The sequence below is a fragment of the Lytechinus pictus genome, chromosome 2 (assembly GCF_037042905.1).
Source record: "Lytechinus pictus isolate F3 Inbred chromosome 2, Lp3.0, whole genome shotgun sequence".
In the NCBI taxonomy this organism is placed as follows: domain Eukaryota; kingdom Metazoa; phylum Echinodermata; class Echinoidea; order Temnopleuroida; family Toxopneustidae; genus Lytechinus; species Lytechinus pictus.
The window spans coordinates 64,297,686-64,321,114 of record NC_087246.1 but is presented as its reverse complement, the minus strand read 5'-3'; the positions used below and the strand labels follow the sequence as shown (position 1 = coordinate 64,321,114).

The 23,429-nt window shown below is 34.8% G+C and overlaps 2 protein-coding genes across 2 annotated transcripts in view; both read left to right on the top strand.

Annotated features, from left to right (window-relative positions):
- LOC129268835 (deleted in malignant brain tumors 1 protein-like) overlaps positions 1-457 on the top strand; it is a 36,461-nt gene extending 36,004 nt beyond the window's left edge. The window contains exon 18 of the mRNA XM_064095386.1: positions 23-457. Coding sequence (XP_063951456.1) covers positions 23-231 — 209 coding nt within the window. The 3' untranslated portion in view covers positions 232-457. The remainder of the gene's footprint in view (positions 1-22) is intronic.
- An 11,707-nt stretch (positions 458-12,164) lies between these two features.
- On the top strand, positions 12,165-23,208 carry LOC129268846 (neurotrypsin-like). Its single transcript, XM_064095876.1, has 8 exons — positions 12,165-12,315; positions 13,430-13,596; positions 13,936-14,119; positions 14,628-14,791; positions 15,419-15,593; positions 19,613-19,746; positions 21,577-21,757; positions 22,413-23,208. Exons 3-8 carry the CDS (start codon positions 13,969-13,971, stop codon positions 22,718-22,720), a joined length of 1,113 nt encoding a protein of 370 aa, XP_063951946.1. The 5' UTR covers positions 12,165-12,315; positions 13,430-13,596; positions 13,936-13,968; the 3' UTR covers positions 22,721-23,208.
- The last annotated feature ends 221 nt before the right edge of the window (positions 23,209-23,429 follow it).

Below are 23,429 nucleotides of genomic sequence, written 5' to 3'. Positions count from 1 at the left end.
TATTTATTACTTCTCTTTTTAGATGGGGACTTAAGGCTGACCAATGGTACCTCATCTAAAGACGGTCAAATTGAGATGTTTGATGAAGGTTTTTGGAGACCCGTTTGTGGGGATGAATGGGGGTGGGAAGAAGCTACAGTGGCCTGTCGGCAGTTGGGATATCTTGGAGCTATTTCTGCATATACAGCGGTAAGAATACTTCAGTTTTGCTATCACGTACAGTCATCTTAAGTTTCTTTATGAGTTCAAACTTCATTACTAGTATATTGCTACATTAATATCTTATTCAAATAAGAGATTAAGTAATAAAACCTCAAACTACTGTCAAACTGCTATTGATGAAACAAATCCCTTAAAATATTTCTCTTGAAATATTTCTCTTGATTCATTAGAATCTTTGGGACTTGAAAACTTCTGAAAATTAGCTTTTTTTTCCACAAAAGCATCAAGCCCATTTACCCATGAGATTGAATTCACAAATGAGGTTTAGCCCCTCCTTCTCCAAGCCTTTGAGAATATTTCATGAAAGCACTGGCAAGTCATTATTCACCAGTTACCATGGTAACAAACATGTTTGCTTCTCAACCAATCAAATCATGGATACCAGTACATGTTAGATCTGACTACTTGTCAAATGAATGTTGATGAAAGGAACCAAGCAAAACTATCAATCTTTTCTGATTTTGTATTTGCCTTAATTGCTCAAATATATATATTTTTTCAGTGGACTTAAAGAATCTGCAATGGGTATAACCTCAGTTGTTAAAACCTCTTTTCTAAATTTTAACCCTAAAATTTGATATGCAGCAGGTAGACCATAGCAGATCAAGACATGTTTGTTACCTATATTCATTATCATTAGACAGTATAAGCTTTAAAGTATAAGCTTTAAAAAAACACACATAAATTTCCAGACTTCCATGCAGTGCCTAAGTTGAGCTTTATTGTCTTTAGTGTTTATTAGTATTATTTTGCCCTTCGACAGGTATCGTTAAAGTGCTTTTTTTTTCAAAAAGCAATTGTATTAAGATACATATACATACCTGAACAAGATACAATAATTTCCCTTGTACACCTCATACAATATTTTATCATTTGTTATTACATTGACCAGTGACTTAACCTTTCTAATAATTGTTATGTACAACACAGTCCCATGCTTTTAAAGAGGGTATTATTTCTTATTCTTATATCCTGTCATACTTCATATGAAATGATTGTTTTTTATTCAATTCAATTCAAATTCAAGTTATTCTTGATCATAAAACATCATCAAATTGTACATTCATATATAGAATTATCATTACAAGAAAAGGAAGGCAATTAAAAGTTTACACTTGAAAATAAGAAGCCTCTAAAAACTACAGTAATTAATATATGTACACATCAGATGAAGAGGGGGAAAAGCAAAATATGCACATTCACACACAGACACATCCACCCAAAAACATCATCATCATCACACACAACAGCACACCCGAACATCCATCGTTATGGTTCATTCATTAACAAAAATAATACATGTATATGAGGTTAGTTTGAGTTCAAATTAGGCAAAGGTACTAATAATGATCTTTTTGAGTTTGCATTTAAACAAAGAAACAGTTGAACATGAAAAAGTGCATACATTGAGATTATTCCCGATTCATGGTCCAGTAAATTTAAAAGAATTCAGAATTAGGGTTGAAGCTGTTTTAGGGCAATGAAAGTTATTAGCAGACCGAGTATTGTATCGGTGTAAGTCATAGTTATATTGAAAAAAATTGATAATATCAATAGTTGCATATTTATATTTAACTGCATGCATAAATGTAGCAATCTTAAATTTATGAATATTGCAGACTCATTGTTTTTAATCTAAAAAATAATGGCCCTGATGGTGTCAGATATGGAGAATTGGTGCAAATGCGTAGTGCTTTTTTCTGGAGTTTAGTTATTCCAACACTGGCCGATGTTAGGTATCTTAGGTATCATTTTTTATGCCTTTTCCCACTTTAACTCTGTATTCTATGGAAAAGTTCTTCTTTATACATGATCCTTTGTTTTAAGGTTTCAACATAGAGATTTGAGATTTGATAAGGATGTCAATAGATTTATATCTATTCAGAAAAATAACACATTTCAGATAAATGCACGGTCTTGACAACCCATTAACATGTTTTTAGTCCACACAATGCCTTATATCTTTTTACTACTCAGCATATAAATCAACTTAGAATGGCTTTTCTGTATTTCACAGCTTATGATTTAGTTTGAAATTATTAGTACAAAAAACTTACATTCTGTGTAGTAATGTTACTTTTGATAATACATATTTTTAGAAATGTGAGCTGCTTAATTTTTGGACATCATGTCATTATTATCATTATGATTATTATTGTTATTATTATTACTTCTTTTTCTCCTTCTTTTTCTTCTTCTTCTTCTCCTCCACCTCTTTCATTTATTTCTAGTTAGGTATCCTTTTTGATGCCTTGATAAGTTCCATATGCTATCATTACTGCATGCAGACTGAACAGTGAATGCAAAGGTTCTATTAATACCCCAATTACTGTCCCTATCAAACCATAGTATGTTTTAAATTCAATCCATGAGCTTTCATGAAATAAATCTACTAGCCAGTTTGTGCCATTTATACTCATGGTAAACATGAGGCAAATTGACACCCATTTCACTTGAGCATCGCTTGTGAGACGTCTGCGTTGAACTGTTAGAAGGAAAGATGTCATTGTCCAAATGAAGTAAACTTGGTATACAGAGAAGACAATTGAGTATGATGCAAGTGCAGTCTCGTCGGGAAACATGGTGATTGGGCGCATTAATATCCCTAAAGCTGCCACCAAACGGAAAACATCGCGCATAAATATCCCTCCAGCACTTAATATCAAAACAATGTCATGATTCTGTATGAGGTTACCTGAAATTTGATCTCGGAGAAGAATAGTTTTAGAATCACCTGCAAGAAAAATCTGAAAGTGATAAAGACCTATAAATGGAAGGTAAAAAGACATCCTGAGTGCCAATTCTATGTAGCTCTTAGTGCTTTTGTATTCTATTGTGTTACTTTTAAATGTATACAAATATAATGAAACATACGTGATGCTAAAAACAATTGTCAAGATATAGAAAAGACGAAGAGAAGGAGAATGGTGGCATCTCCTGGAGGGTTCTTGTAACAAGTATTGATCACTGTCCATTGTTCTCCAAAAGCTCAGTTTTATTTTCAAGTAACCCTTCCTCAAGGTCTGGTGGAGTCTTTGGCTGAGCGGTCTTTTGTTGATTGCCTCAAAGTGATCAAATTCCGGAATAATATTTGGTGTTTCCAAGAAACACTGGGGAATCATAGATCTCCAAATATGAGATAATATACCCACAGCAATTATAGATACCTCTGTACGCATTGTTAGTGTCGCTTCTTCTTGATCAATGACAAGTTGTTGTAATGTTGTGTTCATGTCACAAGAATCTTTTAAGGGGTCATAAACGGGTAGTATTCTTTCGGTAATTGGATGTCCTATTCTCAGGGCTGCGTTGGTAATACTAAGAGCAAAGAATATGCTCATACCTATTGAAAATTTCGCCTTGGCAATTATGACAGCATCGTAGTAGGTATTAAAGAAAAACACGCTAAACAGAAATGCAGTTCCTTGGGCTGTAATGTTAATAGTTTTGGCTACCAAGGCAACATTTGATAATACTGATCTTCCAGAATCTGTAAAACATAAACAATTGCCAAGTAATTCTAGAGGTGCTTCAATGAGTGCTAAACTTCCCAAAATATAAAAAAGAAGTAAGAGAGACTTATGAGGTTTTTTGTAGATAAATTGGATCCTCTGGTTTGAAGGAGAATTGCTCTGCTTCATAAACAGTTTAGATGACATTATGGTTGAGTTATCCATATGGTACTTAGTCATATATCCTTTAAAGCTATGAAGATTGTCAGGGAGTGACCATCGTCTTGGTATAGATTTCTGCTGGAACTGCTCTCTTTTATTGTGTTTTAGTGCAGGAGATGAACTACCAGCATGTTCTAGGCCGATGACATGAGCACAATGTCGACATTGTGTTGGCCAAAATACTTCTTGGTTGCGATGAAATTTAGCTTTGTTCTTAATCAGCCATCCAACATAGACAGAGAATGTGAGAAGAACGCTGCTAAGAGCTGAATTGATGACCACAAATGTTATATATCCTGGTCCATTGCTCTTGCCATCCTGAAAAATTGGAGGGAGAGCCTGGAATATAACACAACTCACTCCAGCACAAGAAAGAAAACAAAGTAAAATCATGCCATTGTAATATGTCTTTGGAATAAAACGAGGTTGCATTTCTTCCATGTTTTTGATGATGAAGTAAAGATTACCACTGAAAATTAATGACTTTAAGAACAAGTTGGTGAAGTGATGCACACTTTCCTGCTACAAATTGCAGTATGATGTGCAAATTATAATATGGTGCCCCCACATCAATCAGAAAAACAAATACATGTACTTTCATTTATTTAGACTCTGCAGATATCAGTTTCATGTGAACAAATTACTTTCAGTTCCTTGTTATAATATGGTGCCCCCACATCAATCAGAAAAACAAGTACATGTACTTTCATTTATTTAGACTCTGCATATATTATTTTCATGTGAACAAATTACTTTCAGTTCCTGCTAAGAACCGAATTGATGACCACAAATGTTATATATCCTGGTCCATTGCTCTTGCCATCCTGAAAAATTGGAGGGAGAGCCTGGAATATAACACAACTCACTCCAGCACAAGAAAGAAAACAAAGTAAAATCATGCCATTATAATATGTCTTTGGAATAAAACAAGGTTGCATTTCTTCCATGTTTTTGATGATGAAGTAAAGATTACCACTGAAAATTAATGACTTTAAGAACAAGTTGGTGAAGTGATGCACACTTCCCTGCTACAAATTGCAGTATGATGTGCAAATTATAATATGTTGCCCCCACATCAATCGGAAAAACAAGTACATGTACTTTCATTTATTTAGACTCTGCAGATATCAGTTTCATGTGAACAAATTACTTTCAGTTCCTTGTTCACTGCCTAGGTATACATTAATTAAAAGAATCGCATTCTAATTGGTTGATTCCCTTATGTGGTAACTTAAATGATTCTTCCCATTAGGCCAAAGGTCATTTTTGGTCAAATGTAAAAGTTTGGCTCCAATACTTCCTAAATTCTACCTACCAAGATGTAGTCTGAACTGATTATGAAAAGGATTCTGGATGTATATTTTGCAAATGCTTTTTATCAGGGGCAAGTTTCATGTGGTATATAGTAATAGAAAATGCAAAATTGATAAGACAATTTGATCTACTTAAACCAATCAGGCCTTCTGCTTATAAAGCTTAAAGTTACAAACTTACAATTTACTGTTTTGTTCATTAATTGTTACAGGAACCATGTATCACATAATTTCTTTAGTTTTTAAATTAATGCAATTTTGTCATTGCAGCTAATTTCATTTTCAGTTGCCAATTAGTTAGAATTATGAAAAAGGCATATGAAAAATATTAGTGATTGATCAGTAATATATTCCCACCATTAAGATACAGTGGCGTAATGAGGAAAAATTTTATTGGTAGTATTTTGGATACAATTCATTATTATAAACCATTAAAGGATAAGTCCACCCCAACAAAAAAATGATTTGAAAAAAAGGAGAAAAATCCAACAAGCAAAAAACTGAAAATTTCATCAAAATCGGATGTAAAATAAGAAAGTTATGACATTTTAAAGTTTCGCTTAATTTCACAAAACAGTTATATGCACATCCTGGTCGGTGTGCAAATTTGCAGACTGATGACGTCACCCACTCACTATTTCTTTTGTATTTTATTATATGAAATATTCTAATTTTCTCCTCCTTGTCAAGTGAAACAAAGTTTTATTTCTCCCTGAACATGTGCAATTACCATTATTTTAACAGTTTATGGTTAAGGTAAGTTGGTCCTTATTGTAAAATCTGTAAAAATTGAAATATTGTATTATTCAAACAAGAAAAAACAAAAGAAATAGTGAGTGATAGACATCATCGACTCTCTCATTTGCATATCGCTGAGTTGCGCATTGAACTGTTTTGTGAAAAATAAGCGAAACTTTAAAATGTCATAACTTTCTTATTTTACATCCGATTTCGATGAAATTTGCAGCGTTATGTTTCTTTGATTTTTCTCTATTGATTCAAATCAACAATTTTCTGGGGTGGACTTGACCTTTAAATGATCTATTGTTGAAAACCTGTCCAAGTTTAAAACAAGCAGTCTTTCACTCAGACATTAATTTTCATTGTAAGACATACTTGCAGACTGCAGTGATCACAGAGCTTCTGTTCTAGCATTCCCACTCAGTAAGGTGCCAAACTTATGGAATACTCAATTCTCTATTTGTATCACACCCCTTCCTTGATTCACGAATTTCTTTTTCAGTCTCATATGCTAGTATAGTTACATGTAGGAAATAGAGCCATATTACAGGTTGTAAGAATCGTCCAATCTTTAACCCCATGACAGGACCGTAGTATAATGTCAATTCTTTCCAATCACTAATGTCAATTACAGATGCCAGCCAATCTGTTGCATTTAAACATACAGCGTACATCAAGCAGATTCGTACAAATTTCATCTCGGCTTTGCTGATTATCTGTTTGCGTTGGACGATGAGCAGGAATGAAGTTATTGAAGTGACTATGTACATCTGCGAAAGGTAATAGATAAAGCCAAAACACGCAAGGGCTAGTACATCCGTGGGAAGAGAATCGTGGTTGTATAAGATTCCAGCAGCGGAAACAATTCGAAATAAATTGATCAGGAACATTCCTCCAGTCCCAATCAGGAGTATGACATCTTGGCTTCCGGTAAGACCATATTGAAATGAAATGTTATCCTTAAGCTTGAAAGTTTTTGAATCACCACTAAGAAATAGTTGATGACGGTACAGAGCGATGAACGGAAGGAAACATATCATGTTACAACACCATAGTAAGTAGGTCCTTGTTATTTTAGACAAGTTAAAGCTCTTTCTAGAGACGACAAAATGATCAAATGAAAAGAAAATCGAGACTGCAAGGAGTGATGCGAGAATTACGTGACAGACACCGAAGCGCTTCCGCCACATAGTTACTACTTTCCTCAAAATTTTTCTAGGGTTCTTGATGTGTGTGATGATGATGGATGCTGTGCATGGTTGCTTGAAATGTTCAAAGGCTGCTTCTTCATTGCCAATGTCCTTCAGGGCTGACTGTGGTAGTATAGATGCCCATATGTTCCAGAAGATACCTACAGCTATTAGACCAATCTCTGTGTAAAGGGGTGTAGCCCTCATTTCATGGATTCTTAATACCGACACTAATTTTATTGGTAGTTCACTGCAGGAAACTAAAAGAGGATCATGAGAAGGCTCAGCGAGAACTCCCAAAGGGTACACTAATTTTAAAGCCAGCAGACCTAGACCTGAAGCAAAGTATACCCCAATGAATGTTGGAAAGATACTGGTTTGAAGGAAGACTGCATCATAGAACATATTAAAGAAGGCAAGATTGCATGCTAAACCGATAGTCACCATGAGATAAAACACTCCTTCGCAAACCAGATTGAAGTTTGCTGTTAGCTGTGTAGCTGATCCATTATTATCTACAAGGCAAATGAAGATGCCAATTGTTTCTAATGGAACATTAAGTAGTGCGATAGTTCCAAAGAAGTTATAGAGTATAACAAGTGATTTGTGAGGTCTCCTATAAAATGCAGATGACTTCAGCAAATGAGTATTTTGAACCTGTTCGATCTCTGAATTTGTAGGACAAAAGTCCTGTTTCAATGTTTCAGAATTATCATTCGAGAGGCATATATTATCAGAAGTTTGTCTGATGTCTTCTTTCCTAGGTGCCACTGGCTCAATTGAATCTAAAGATTTGTTATTAATTGAAGGAAGCAATGGGAGTGACCGTCTACGGGTCATGTTCCTACTTGTTGTTTTTGTACCATCAGCTCGACTTTGACCACACTTGGACACCAAACCACCAATCCTAGCACAGTGCCGACATCTCAAAGGCCAGAAAATCTGTTGATGGCGATGTAACGTTTCTCTTTTCTTTATTGTCCACACGATACAAACAGTGAGATAAAAGTAGATACAACTAAAAAACAATCGCATTATTGCATTGGTGATGTTTCGGTCTTCATCATCCCATCCTGTTTCAGGGTGAAGTGGTAATACTTTCAAAATAGCACAACAAAATCCAATACTTGTTAGAATTGTGATGATCAGCATGCTGCTGTAGTGTTCTTTGGGAATTAGCCTTTCTGCTTTATTTGAAGATTGCTCCATTTTTTAATCAGACACAAATGCTTACAATGCCTCAAAAATTTGATTTGCCAGAAAGAAAACTCCACATGTATCCCTGTTCGAACTTGCTATGGGAGTGATGAAACCACCATTGGTGTATATTACAGGATATGCTCACTACAGAGCTTACCACTAAGTGAAAGTACAATTTTAGCTTAATGTAATTTCTTCTCTTACCATGCACTTTTATTTCCTGAGTGAGTACTTTCAAAAGTCAATTGAATGATGAATTAACAGTATGATTATACACTCAACTTATCTATTTATCTTTGTCATAATGGTTATATACAAGGGCAGCAAACTAGAGCATTTTACAAGTTGGGGGAGGGGCAGGTTAGTAATTCATGAACCAAAATCATGGCAATTCATGATTGGTTTGGGGGATAACCTATAAATGTTGAGGCATTTTATCAAGGTACTTGAAATGACATGTATTAGTGGGCATTTACATGTATAATTTGAACAAAAAACATAATATATTATTTATATGTATATACATATATATATATGATCATTTTTGCACCATAAAGTGGGCATTCACCAGCAATGCAAAGGGAAACCTTTCAATAAAGAAAAAGAAAGAGTCAATTTCCACTTTGTAATAAGACAGAAAAATTGAATTGTGGCTATAGTAGATATACTTCAAAACCTGAATTGGGGGTGTGCACTTTAATTGTCTCCTCAATCTACCCTTACCCCCATTTGCCCCTGCCATTTTGTCGTCTGTCACGGGGTTATGCAGGAATCAGCTGTTGGTCCATTGCGAATCTTGCGCATCAAACTACTTCCTCAGGTTTTAACCGATTTTTATTAAACTTGGAACACATGTTGGTGTTGGGGTGAAGATGTGTAAGACACACTTTTTGCATGTGTCGGAAATTGTGTTGCTATGCCATAGGCGGATCCAGGGGGGCCCGAGGGGCCCGGGCTCCCCTATTGGCGGAGCAAAAAAAGGAAAGAAAGAAAAAAAAAGAAAAAAGGAAAAGAGCAGAGAAAAAAGAAGAAGAGGAAGACGAGTGAATAAAAAAAATTGATATGAGGGGAAAACTTGGAAAACAAAAAGTATCTTTCATGTCACTGTATAAAATTTTCGCTCGCGCTTTGCACTCGCATTGCCTGTTAGGTGATTTACATAGCTTGTTCAATATTGAGGTTAAATACCAAGTTTGGAAGTCAATATACGAAACATATTTCATCTCGGAAATCGAACTTTCATTATTTTGTGTGATTTACAAATTGATTTTTATAAAGTGCTATGTAAAAATGTCAGTTTTATGGTCTGAATATTAACATTTTCTGCTCGTGCTGCGCGCTCGCAAATTTTGATTTATCAGCTACTTATTATTTTTGTGTATTCCATAAAGTTTTCAAAATATCCCTTTCAGGTCCTTTTGTCCAAACGTATCAGCTAGCGCTGCATGCTCGCATTTTGATTGGCGAGTTATGGTTGTGTCAATATTGATTACACAACAAACTACTTAAAAATCTCCTTTTCATGAGTTTATCAAAAAGTTTGGCTCGCGATTTGCACTCTCATTAATTCCGCGCCTTCATTATGCATTAATAAATAAGGTATCAATTTATTAATTAAATTGTCCCTTTTGTTTCATCTCCCGCTTAGCAAGAGGGATAGAAAAAAAAAAGTCATTATTTTCATATGATGACATGTCCTAATGATGTCCCGGTCCTATGTCAAAAAAAAAATAATAATAATGATGAAAAATATCAGCCCTTAATTAAGTGCGATCCATATTCACCTCACAATTTTCCTACAAAGTGCTTGAAATATAGAGCTGATATTGACCCTTTTTAGATCGGAATTTCAAATATTTTATGATCGCGCTTCGCGCTCACTTTGATTTTCATGATATAAGATGTATTTAAAATGCCTAGATTCTTGGATTAAATCTGAAACACGTGCATGCATCTGCTCGCGCTTTGTGCACGCATTGTTAATGTAGGAAGATCCCCTATTACTCACCCTTTTCATGATTTACAAAACATGAATAGAGTGTCCCGTTCTTAGGTCTAAATCTTGATTTTTCTTCTTGCGCTTCGCGCTCGCATCAATTGTTTACTTATATAGCTATCCTGTTCACGATTACAAATATTGATTTAAATTTTCCATTATTTATGTAGAAATGTCAAAAGTTTTCAGCTAGCGCTTTGCGCTCGCATTATTTGATTGTTGAAATATTTAACTTCTTTGTGGCTAAGTGCAAACAGTCCTTAGCAGGTAAGGCCTACCTTTTTTGATCATTTTCAATCAAATTTTCAACTCGCGCTCGCATTATTAATATAAGGAAGATCCCCAATTACTCCTTTTCATTATTTACAAAACATGAATAGAGTGTCTCGTTTTTAGGTCTAAGTTTCGAAATATTCGGCTCGTGCTTCGCGCTCAAATCAATTTTTTAGTGAAATACCTATTCTGTTTAAGTTACACAAAGTGCATAAAATTTCTATTCTTTAGGTAGAAGTGCCAAAAATTTTCAGCTCGCGCCTGGCGCTCTTATTATTTGATTGTTGAAATATGTAATGTCGTCATGGCTAACTGCAAGCAGTATATAGGTAGGCCTACCTTTTCGATCAGTTCAAAACATGTATCAAAAATTTCTGCTCGCGCTTCGCGTTCGTAGTATAGTTGCATATACATCTTTTTCAGGATAACAAACATTGCCTAGAATGTCTAAATTTTAGGAAGAAATACATACAATTTAAAAAAAAATTGCTTGCGCTTCGCGCTCGCATTATAAATAAGAATTATGATGTTGATTAATAAGAATAAAGCTAAGAAGTAACTATTACGACTACCCCTTCAAAGAAACAAAAAAAAATTATGTTTGAGCAGCCGGTCGGAGAAAATATGGCTGATGAAAAAAATGTTGGCCCCCCCCCCCTATTGGCGAAGGCTGGATCCGCCCCTGGTAATGGTATACTTTGGCAAAAATAAGGTACAACCTTGCAGTTCAAACTTCTTCCTCAGTTTTAAACCAATTCCATGAAATTTGGTTTACACGTTGGTATTGATATAAAGATGTGCAAGAGATATAAATTGTGTGTGTCAGAAATCATGTTGCCATGGCAACAACATATTATATGACAAAACTTGGGTAAAAAACTTGCAGTTTTAATTCCTTATCAATTTTCAACCATTTCTCATGAAATTTGGCTCACGCATTGGGTTTGAGGCAAAGGTGTGCAAGATACATATTTTGTGTGTGGTTTGGAAATTGTGTTACCATGGTAAAAACAAATTATAGGCCCCAAAGTGCGTAAAAATCTATCGGTTTGAACTACTTGATTAGTTTTCAACCAATTCTCATGAAATTTGGCTCACTCATTGGTCTTGAGGTAAAGATGTACAGAACTTATTTTTGCATGGGTCGGAAATCGTGTTGCCATGGTAAAAATAGCCTATATTATGTCAAAAACTAGGCAAAATCTTGGGGTTCGAACAACTTTATCAGTATTCAACCAATTCTCATATTTTGCTCACACATAGGTCTTGGGGTAAAGATGGGCAAGACATAATTTTCCAATTGATGGAAACTGTTGCCATGGCAACGGCATAGGGCAGGGATATTAATCACCTGTAGTGATAGTTCTAGTAGTACTCATTATATCCTTTTTCCAATTGTACCTGGCACCAGAATTAAATGAACTTATTTAAATGCATAAATATGATATGATTTAGATATATGATATAATTTGAATGAAAACTGATGATGGATTTTTATTCAATATATTTCTCTCCCCCTCCCCTGTCTCATTTCTAGATAAGCTATGGCGATGAGACTGAATTCATTTGGTCAGGGTTAGATTGTGAAGGTGGAGAACACAGACTACAGGAATGCTATATACCAAGTATTGGATGGGAATTAACCTCAGATTGTCAATACATCGGTGGTGCTCACTGTGCTCTTTCACAATCTCTTATCCATGAGAGTAAGATAGATTAAAAAAAAATCTTATTACATTAAAAAAAAATTCTCTCAAATTTATAATTATATTTCTGATTTATAGATTAAAGAAATTTATTCATTGATCATTTAAAGCTATAATCATTTTGCAATGTTTGAGGCAGTATCTATTAAAAGTCAAAAGTATACACCTCGAATAGTTATCATGATTGAAATAGTTTGCTATCATCTAACTGTATTCAACTTATTGACTCATAAATAATAAACATGGTATGTAATAAAAGCATATTTAACCTAAGTGCTGTTTCCATTTTAATAAATGTAACCCTCCCTCTGCCTTTCCTTTACAATTCTCACCTTCTATTTGGTAAACCTGAGTTTAATTTCAATCTTACTCATTTACATTAGTCCTTATCTTTGTGCACAATTTTATTTTTTCCTTTTCTACCCCTATCATCCCTCCTCTCTTCTATTTAGTTCACTATAACTTTTTCTACTTTAATAACTCATTTGTTCCTTCCATAGCTTGAAAATCTTCCAGATCACATTTGAAGGTGTATTCCAGGCTAACAATATTTAAAATTGAATAGATGAATTAAAATCAGACAAACGAAGCACTAAAAATTTCATCAAAATCAAACATGATATAAAAAAAAGTTGTTAATGTTTTGCATTATTTCAGTGAAGCAGTTCTTCATGAATATGCAATGAGTAAGCTTATGTTTTTATTATTTTGTATTTCATTAAATGAAATTACATTTATCCAAATATTTGGCCTCCAAAAAAATCAATTGGAATTGGTTTCCGATTTAATATAAGGTAATTATTGCTGCAACGTATGTTGCTATGACAGGGACTTACCATACACACACGTATGAAAACATGAAATGATTATGATTTCATATAACATAAAAAAGGGAAAGTGGGGACATGACATCATCAGCCCACCTAATGAATATTCATGACAAAATGCATATAATTATTTTCACATGTATTGCTAAACTTTGAAATTAAATAACTTCCTTATTATCAGATTTTAATGAAATGTTTAGCGTTTTGCTCAGTGAATTTTACTATATTTTTCATATATAATTATTTTCAGCTTAAGAGTACTTAATATCTGTTTCAATCTCTGTTAGATGGCGCTGTTCAATTCATTTCTGATGGAGGTCCCAACAGTGGTGCCATAGCCGTCTTTTACCATGGAGTGTGGGGTAAAATCTGTCCGGATGACTGGTCATGGTCCCTGGCAAATATAGCATGTTATCAGCTGGGATATTATGGTGCCATTGAGTCCACTAGAGCTGTAAGCTGAGATTTAGATATGAATTATTTTCATACATTTTATTTTTTTCCATTTTCAACTTTGATATAATATGATGTATAATGATAGATAATTCACCTACAATAAAAAATGATTGAACAGGTTTATAATAGAATACCTAAATACTGAAAAGCTGGCTTGTATATTGCATTGCCCTGCAGTAGAGGGCGACAAAATACAATCATGTAAACGTGAACAAAGTGGCGCTAATTAAAGAACAATAAGTGTACATGCTTTTGTATATATTCCATTCATGATTAACGAAATGGACTTATGAACTGGCATTAGCACTATATACAGAGAGAAATTATTCATTTACAGGTGCCTGATACAGATGATGGAATCGCCTTTCATATGCATTCCCTACAATGTGATGAATTTGGAGGCCATATTACATCCTGTGATTTAGAACATTCCTGGGAGGAAGATGAAGTAGAATGTAATTCTGATGACGGCCTTGCTGCAGGTGTAGTCTGTACCCATCAGTATCAGGATGTACCTTATGGTAAGCCAACATATGGATTCCCTAGACAACCTAACTTACAAATAAATATTTAGCCAGACATAAGCTAAATTATCTACCTCATCTCAATCTTAATTCATTTTCATTATATTCTGAAACCTATAGATTCAGCTTTGAGGAAGTGTAGCTGTACTATCAAACCATAGAATTATATGTATAATTTTCTAGACTGCAACCATCTTCCTGAGACTAGTTTACCCTGCCATTTGTATTTAACAAAGTTTGTACAGGACTCCTTGAATTTGTAAAGTCTTGCATCTTTATCTTCCTGTATGATGTTTGTAATTACTTGTAACCTTCTCCACATAACATATGTTAGCTATCCAGACATTCAAAATGACTACCTGTTTATTATTAGCAAGCTAAAAAAATGGTCTGTGCATTCAATGTTGTTTTTATTGCTCCATCATTACATTACATTAGATAGACAAACAATATGATTTCAATCACATTGAATATGGTAATTCATTTGTTTGTGTATAATTCACAGATGGTAAATCCAGGTTGGTTGACGGCCCTGACGTTGGTCATGTTGAGGTATTCTTTGATGATTCTTGGGGATTGGTTTGTGGTGAATCCTGGTCTTATGATAATGCCAGAGTAGTTTGCATCAATCTAGGGTATCGTGGAGTTCTTAATGCCTCATCAATCCAGGTAGGATATCATGCTACCTTATTGATATTTAAGTCATAGTCCTATATATTCAAGATGTGGATTATCTGTTAAGGTGTCTTTCATATCCCCCAATTTTTTTCCCCCTGATGAAAATATTTGTTGAATATACTGTATAAGTGAACAAGTAATGTCAATGGATGTTTTTCATTTTTCTTAAGCCTAGAAATTGTTTTCTTTTCAATCAATGTTTTATATATTTACTCATGTGAATACAATTTTTATCTGGGTTTTTTTTTCTCATCATACTTCAGTGTTTTCACAAATTTCACAAAATATCTCATCCAGATATACTTATAATTCATTAGCAAAAGGAAAGGGTTAACAATGAACTCTTTTTTGAAAGAGTATTTCCCCTACCATGAAAAGAATACATTGAAAATATGAAATGGGGGCAACTGGAAGAAAATATCAAAAAAAATTAAATGATATTGCCCTCAAAACTGCTCACAACTACAGCTGTCATGTTTGCATGGAGAGAGATAAAAAAACATTTTTCATAATGAAACAAAAATATTGACATTAAAGTTGATATTGACAATGTCATGTTAATGTTATGATATCCATTTCTTTCTTTCTCCCATTCTTTTATTTTGTTTCACAATAAAGCGGAGTGACTCCCTCTCTCGTGAAGTAGTGTTGAGTGATGTTGATTGTAATGGTTGGGAATCTTTCTTGACAGACTGCTATTCATCCTACCTCGATAATTCACGCTGCCAATCATTGGCTTATACAGAATGTACTATGGCCTCCGATGAAAGCAACATGCAGGAAGAACTTGAGAGTACGTATACAATTATGTTTACCTTTTTGTCTACATTTATTGTGTTTATTAAATGCATGATGATAATTTGTGGGCGCAAAAGGGTGCTGTCACACCTGGGCCCCGTTGCATAAAAGTTACTATTATGGTAGCTTTGCCATCAAATGGTAACTACCACGGTAACACTGATCAACAGCCAATCACAATCAAGGATTCCGTGCAAGTTACAAATGGATGGCAAAGTTATAATGGTAACTTTTATGCAGCGGGGCCCTGGACGTTTTAGCTGGTGTTTGCCGTTGGTATACTGTTGGTATATTTTCTCCCCATTTCTCAAGAATCACATTTTTTAACAAGACGAATATCAAGAATTCAATTTCTGAAGAATAATTTGTGTTTTGTTGATAAAATGCAATTCTTAAAATTAAGAAATGGGGTTAGGAAATCAGCTAGCCATATACCTTATGTATATCAGCATACATTGGCTAAAACATTCCAGTGTGACAGCACCTTGTTTATACAGTGCATGTTTTAATAGCCTTTATGAATAAAAAACGTTTTAGTATAGCTGGATCTAGACTTTGGAATACACTCCCCTTTACCATCCGAACAACACCGACCATATCATCTTTCAAACGACAACTCAAGTCATATCTTTTTTATAAATATCTAGTTTTCTATTTTCATTTATTTAATATGTATTTGTTTTTGTTTTTGTTATGACTGTTTGGTTTGACTTGGCTAACCCATCTGGGGCCTGGTGGCCTCAAGTGCTATACTAGAGCTTTTGTGAATGATGTGCTGACCGGGCTTGTCCCTTAAATTGTTGGTGAACAAAGCAGCAAGCAAGAGGCCACCAGGCCTCATCTGGCGCAGTTGAGAATGACAGGCGCGTAGCCTGGGGGGGGGGGGCGGTGGGGGCAGTCGCCCCCCCCCCAAAACGTCCCCAAAAAGAAAAAAAAAAGAAGGGAAAAAAGAGAGGAGAAAAGGAAAAGGGAAGGGAAGAAAGGTAGCTTTGTGTTTTTTTTTCTTGTTATTCTTTTTTTTTTCTAAAAACTCCTTCACTCTTGCTCTAAATTTATATATGAATTTTGCTTCCGCGCTGCGCACGGCTAAATGACAACACTGAAGTTCTCCATTGTTTCCCAACACTGTTTTTCCACCTCAGCTATATGTGTTTCTTGCCAGTTAAAGTTCAAATGTATACATTAGGGCATGGAATTAGAGTAAGGTTAGGCCGAAGTATATGAAGTTATCTTTTTTTAATTGATCGCGCAACTTCTGTTCGGGTCGGCTCCGGGCGTGTAAAATCTTTATATCAATTTCTGCCGTCACCTCCATAAAGTCAACTTCTCCCGCTTTTCAGCTCATTACTAAACAACCATAATTTCGGGGCAATTACAGGTTCCTAATTTTAAAAGAGGAAGGTATAAAATTCGTGTCGTATTAAATAAAAAGTACAATATTTTGTATCAAATTCTATTAAACTTCATGTCATTTCCTTGCACATTCATCTCCTGTCCTGTTTTGCGCCCTCAGTTTGAAATTTTGAATGACACTTAAGTTTCTTTATAATTCAAAATGAAGCGCTTCAGATGATAAGTCAAAGAAATTAGGCATCCTTTTTTATATAATTTCAATATAAATCACAGAAGTTTCAACTTTTGGCGCACTATTTTCCTTGTCATGAAGTTCAATAATCTTAGAAAATCAATTGAATTAGAGGTGATGGCCGGGGTATTAGAGAGATCTGCATTTGATGAAACATCGATCCGCTCTTTGAAATTCCAGAGTTTCATTGCTCTGCGCGGAGAGGAATATCTTCCTTCCGGCATATACACTTCTTCTCCTCTGTTTTGCGAGTTAAATATGTGCACTGTCGCTAAATTGTTTGTAATCAAATCTGATCTTTCCAAGGGAAGTATTCAATATATCATTGAGAATACCCTTTTCTCTGGACCCTTTTCATGGCAAAAAAAATTGATAAAACGCTTCAGCTTCCGCGCTTCGCGCGGGGTTATTATTATATTAATTTCCTCCATTGTATTCCTTTTTTGTGTGTTCACAATCACTTTTAAAAACAAGGTTCAAAATCACAATATAGTCAACTGAATTGGAGCTAATTTTTACTCATTTTGCGTGTAATCTCTATGGGACATGACTTTTTCTCAAAACTAGATTCTACATTCCTTTATTTTGTGAGTCATATCTCCATTTTTTCTTGTCAGTTATCCCTGAGCTTTTAGTATGTGGTAGCTGAGATTCTAAGCTTTCGGAAATGTTAGCCTTTATTTTTCGATCAGATGCCGGGATCATGCCCGTATTTCACTTGCAAAATTGGATTTGAGATTCTCGTATTTTCCTTACGTGTAAAGTCTATGGGAAATATTCTAGCTCAATCGGTTAGGCGTCAGACTTGCATCTCATTCAATCATGCGGGCAGGGGTTCGAGTCGGGTGAACATGATTTTTTTTTTTTTTTTACTTGCGCACGATCAATTATAAGAATTCTAATAAATAATAGTTAAAATATTGCAAAATGAAACAGATTATAATTACTTTTTTTTATATCTAATCATATCCGTCTATCTATCCGCTGTCTATGTTAAAATCTATCTATCTGTCTGTATATCTATCTACCTACATGACATATCTATCTATCTCTCTGTCTAATATATATCTATCTGTTTGAATATGTCTCTCTCTCTCTCTCTCACTCTATCTATCTATCCATATGTCTGTCTGTCTATATTGTAGACCTACAGTATATCTGTCTATCTGTCTATCTCTCTCTCTCTCTGTCTGATATATATATCTATCTGTTTAAATATGTCTATCTATCTATCTATCCATCTATCTATCTATTTCTCTAATATATATATATCTGTTTGAAAATGTCTATCTTTCTATATCAATCTATTTGTCTGTCTCTCGCTCTTTCTCTCTCTCTCTATCTATATATCTGTCTGTCTATCTATATCTATCTATCTACCTACATGATATATTTATCTAACTATCTATCTTTCTTTCTATCTCTCTATCTGTATGTCTGTCTCTCTATCTATCTATTTTCTATCTAGCTATGTTCTATCTATCTATCGTATATCTATCTGTTTGAATTTGTCTATCTGTCTATCGATCCATTTATCTTTCAATTTAATATATATTTATGTGTTTCAATTATTATGTATGTTTATCTATCTTTCTTATGTGTTTCTGTTTAAATATGTATGTCTATCTGACTGTCTATTTATCTTTCAATCTTATATCTACTCATTTGTTAAATAATTATGTATGTTTATCTACTAGTATTTGTCTGTCTACGACAGACCACCTAATTCGTCCGCATGACGAATTAAAATCTAGTTATTATTAATAATGAATTCTTTTTAAAAAATATTGATTCCAAGGAACACTGTTATCATCACACTTTTCTTTTGACGTGCCCCTTGATTAGTTTAAAGGCTCACAATCAATAATGAAATGTATGTTAGGCCTATATTGTAAATGGCAATTATTTAGTTCCAACTAACCAACCATCCAAACACAAACCCCAATAATATGTGATTCAGTACCATTGGGGCATTCCAGACAATGTTAGGTTTGCAATCATGCAATGAAAAAATAGGCATTTAAGGTTATCATTTCATACATATTCAATCAGAATTAATGTTTTACAAATGTGCATAATTAAAATCAACTAAGTGAGCTTAGGTAGATTCTCAGTAGTCACTAAACTTGAATATCAAGAGCTAGAATTGCAGGAACAATTTGCTCATATTTTGATCTTCAGCAAATCAAGTACCTGAACCTCAGCAATAATTTTGGCTGACGTAATGCAAGTCTTAATTAGCAGTCACAAATCTAATGAACTTTCAACAAAGTGATACATAAACATTTTAAATCTACATTTTATATTGTCATATTCATTCTGATTGAATAATTGCTTAATTATGTGAAATCAACAAAACACCTTCCATCTATGTCTACATCTTCATATGAATCACAAGGCAAACTATTGTTTCTAATGTGTAATTTTAGTTCGACTATCTGATGGAGAGGTCCCTCATGAAGGTCGAGTGGAGGTGTTCATCCTCGGACGATGGGCTTCCATATGCTCTGATTCTTGGTCTGATAATGAAGCTGAAGTAGTTTGTAGACAGCTTGGATATAAAGTAAGTTTATTATGTGAGATAGGAACAGTTTATTTTATGGACATTTTTTTTCTGTTATTGATTATTCTATTAGAAGATGACAAAGTAGATCCTCATTAATGACTTGTTGCACAGTACATGCATGTGATTGGTCATTAATCCTGCCTAATGCGTAAATAACCAGAGATGAGCGGTCATGATATCCACATCACTATCTTAATAAAAAATTGTAATACATATCTTTTTGCTCTGGCATAAGAAGAATTACCCATGCTTGTTAACTTTTAGAAGGTTCAAATGTGTTAGAACTATTTCAGAGGTACATTCTGCAAGTAAAAGGGCAATATGGCTGATATTTGTTTATGCAATGGATAGTGTCACATTGCCCTTTTACTTGCAGAGCAACAATATTTTCTCACTGATGTGTATTATTTGTATTCTACCAAACGTAGTTGTGTGATTCAATTATTTCCCATTCATTGTTGTACACAAGAACAAATAAAATATTCAAGAATATGGGAGTGAAGTAAGTGAGTGCATTATATATATATATATATATATATATATATATATAACGATAACACTGAGGCAAATTGGTAATGCATTGTTCTTAGTTCCAACAGTTTATTTTGAATTCCAAATTTTCGACGTTAAACATACGTCTTCCTCAGGGAAACAATAAAGCTCACAGAGACAAGAACTGAAATAATAACATTCATGATTGTGGTAGTCATGGAACCGCGCACAAAACAGCATCACCATCATAATAATAATTAAAAAAGCATATTGGAGGCGCAGGCTGTAAAAATTATCGCGTGAGGATATCATTGTTACGTAACAATCACTTATTATGACGCCACCGCAATCATGAAAATGCAAGAATAGAAAGGATAAAGGCTTATATATATATAGAGTAAATACAAGTTCACAAGGTTGACTGGAGGTTCATCAAATCAAAGGAAAGAATTCCCGAAGTATGTATATATATATATATATATACTGTATATCTATATATTTATTCATGTATTTTATTTTCTGTATAATAATGATATTATTAAAAGAATGGATAGAGCAGCAAAGCACTCTATTGAAGCCACCGGAAACACTTAATAGTACTCCAAAAGGTCGAACAAAGTCCCACACTTTTTTTCTCTTGCGTGTGCGTGTTGTTTCTTAAATGTTGGTGTGGCTCCATACCGTTAATTGTGTCATGAAACACTTTTCCTTCAAGGTCGTGTGTGCGGCAGCATAAATTTATAATGAGATTTATCCAGTATTTCTATATTGATTGTGTGTAATAATGATGGAGCAGTTTACATGCAAAGTTTGTCACTTCAATGTTTAGTTTTCCAGGTAGTTGTGCTGTTTATCTTCCTTGATCGCGTCATCATCATCAGTAGTAGATGTAGAAGTAGTACACGTAGTCACAATCCACACTTTGTCACTCTCCAACCAGGTGGTAAATGGGTACCCTTTATATCATTGCAGCTTGTCCAAGGGAGTGTTTCATCAACATTTTTGTCTGACATGTCAGATCTGACATCTGTCATTGATTCTGATTGGCTGCGAGGCACTGTTACTAGAGTAACTGTCGGATAAATTGGGACTTGTCGGATAAAACGTCCGAAAAGTCCTTTCATAAAATGCTGTCTCATTTGGGACTAGCCAAAATATTCCCCATAGAATAGAGGATGTGCATACAATGTGTGGTGAATGACTGATTGAATCCACGGACCAGGGTAATAATAATCTGCTAAGCACTTAGATAGATACCAGAGTGCATGTTATTGTAGTTGAGTAGAAGTAGAAAGTATCATTATCATTGAGATTGACTTTGATGTGTGTTTTTAGGATGGAGTATACACTGCTGTATATGGTGGATACTATGGATCCTCACCCAACGGTAAGATACAAGGCTATCCCATCTGTAGCGGTTGGGAGTCAACACTAACTGACTGTTATCTATACCCTGCATACGATGGACAGTGCTATAACTCTGATGTTGGTGTCAACTGTGACTCCTATGATCCAGGTTAGTCCATGTAATTCAGCCACACGAACAAACCTGACTCCAAACCATACAATACAATACATGGTAAAGAAACTTGAGGTCATAGAAAGCTGAGAAGTCTTGCACAATAATCTTATTTCTGTAGTCCCACTTTATATTGAAATCTAATATCATGTGAAACTTATGACAAATCCAGTTTTTTATCTGGTTAATTGTTAAAATATTTGACACAGAATATATTTTTCAAACCTTTTTTTTCAATGTGCCTCAAGTCCTCATGCTGTCTTCTTTCCATCCATCAATGTTAAGCTTTTGAAATGTCATCATAATTTAGTATCATATAGACCCATTTCATGAAACTTGGACATAAGAGTAATCAAGTATCAATGATCATTTTGCATGAATTTCAGTTCACATGACCAATGTCAATGATCATTTAGGGTCATTGAACTTTGACCATGTTTGGGGTATCAACATCTTAACCAAGGTTAAGTTTTTGAAATGTCATCATAACTTGAAAGTAATTAGATGTAGCTGTTTTATACATGTATATCATTTTGCATTAGGTCAGATTATCAGATCATTACCAAGTATTTTATGGCATTTCAACATGCTATCATGATTTGATATAAATTCAGATATGTTATTTCATCTTTTTTTTCCTTTTTTTTTACAGCGAGAATAATTACGATCATCGTAGTGGCAGCAGTTGTTGTAGTAGTCCTAGCTATTTGCACCATATCATGTATTTGTTACTGGTGTTGCTGCAAGAAAACAGCAGCTACTGTGCCTATAGGAGCAGTACATGGCGCTGCTATGGTAGAGATCCCTCAGTCCCTCCCTCCTGTGATGACCAACACATTTCCTACAGAGCTACCCAGCCTTCAGTACAGCACATTGCCTCCTATGGATGATATTACATTGCCCCCAGGTCAAGCCCCCAAACCTCCACCAGTTGTGTATGTGCCCCCACCCAGTCACTAACCCCTAACCACCCCCCTCCCTAACTTGGTAATCATGCCCCACCCATGATGATATCGGTGAAGCCCTTTATTCCCCTACCAGGTTTATTTTCAATTGATCTAATGCTAATTCGTCCAATTACCAATTTGTCTGCTGTCATTTGGTCTGACATCAGTTCATCCATTATCCACATGGTCTAATTGCCATTTCGTCTAATAACCAGTCAGTCCAATAGCCATTTAGTCCATATATAATTTGGTCTAATTGGACCAAGTGTTGATTAGACAAAATTAATGAAAATAAAATGGATATAAGACTAACTGGTTATGAGACGAAATTGTCATAGACGTATTGATGATTAGAACTAATGATTATTGGACCAAAAGGTTGTTAGACAAAATGTTGGATGGAATGGCATAAGACTAAGTGAAGGTAGACCATGTGTTGAGTGGACGGGTTGGCAATTCCCCCCCCCCCCCACCCCCATGATATGTATACATACGCCACTGAAAGAAAGAATGATAGCCCCTTACCCTCTCCCAGGGTGTGCATGCCCCACCCAGTCACTAAAAACCTCTGAACCACCCCCCCTCCCCTTCCCATGGTACACATGCCTCATATCCAACATACAGAAAGAATAAAATTATCAGTCATGTGATGTCCCTATTTAACCAATGCCTGCTCTCCATGGTCTACATGCCTCATCCAGTCAATAAAAAAAATTACCCCA

Coding starts and splice junctions, on each gene's coding strand:
- LOC129268846 (XM_064095876.1), top strand. CDS start 13,969: ATGCATTCCCTACAATGTGATGAATTTGGAGGCCATATTACATCCTGT. Junction 14,120..14,627: donor GTATCAGGATGTACCTTATG/GTAAGCCAACAT, acceptor TATAATTCACAG/ATGGTAAATCCAGGTTGGTT. Junction 19,747..21,576: donor GTAGACAGCTTGGATATAAA/GTAAGTTTATTA, acceptor GTGTGTTTTTAG/GATGGAGTATACACTGCTGT.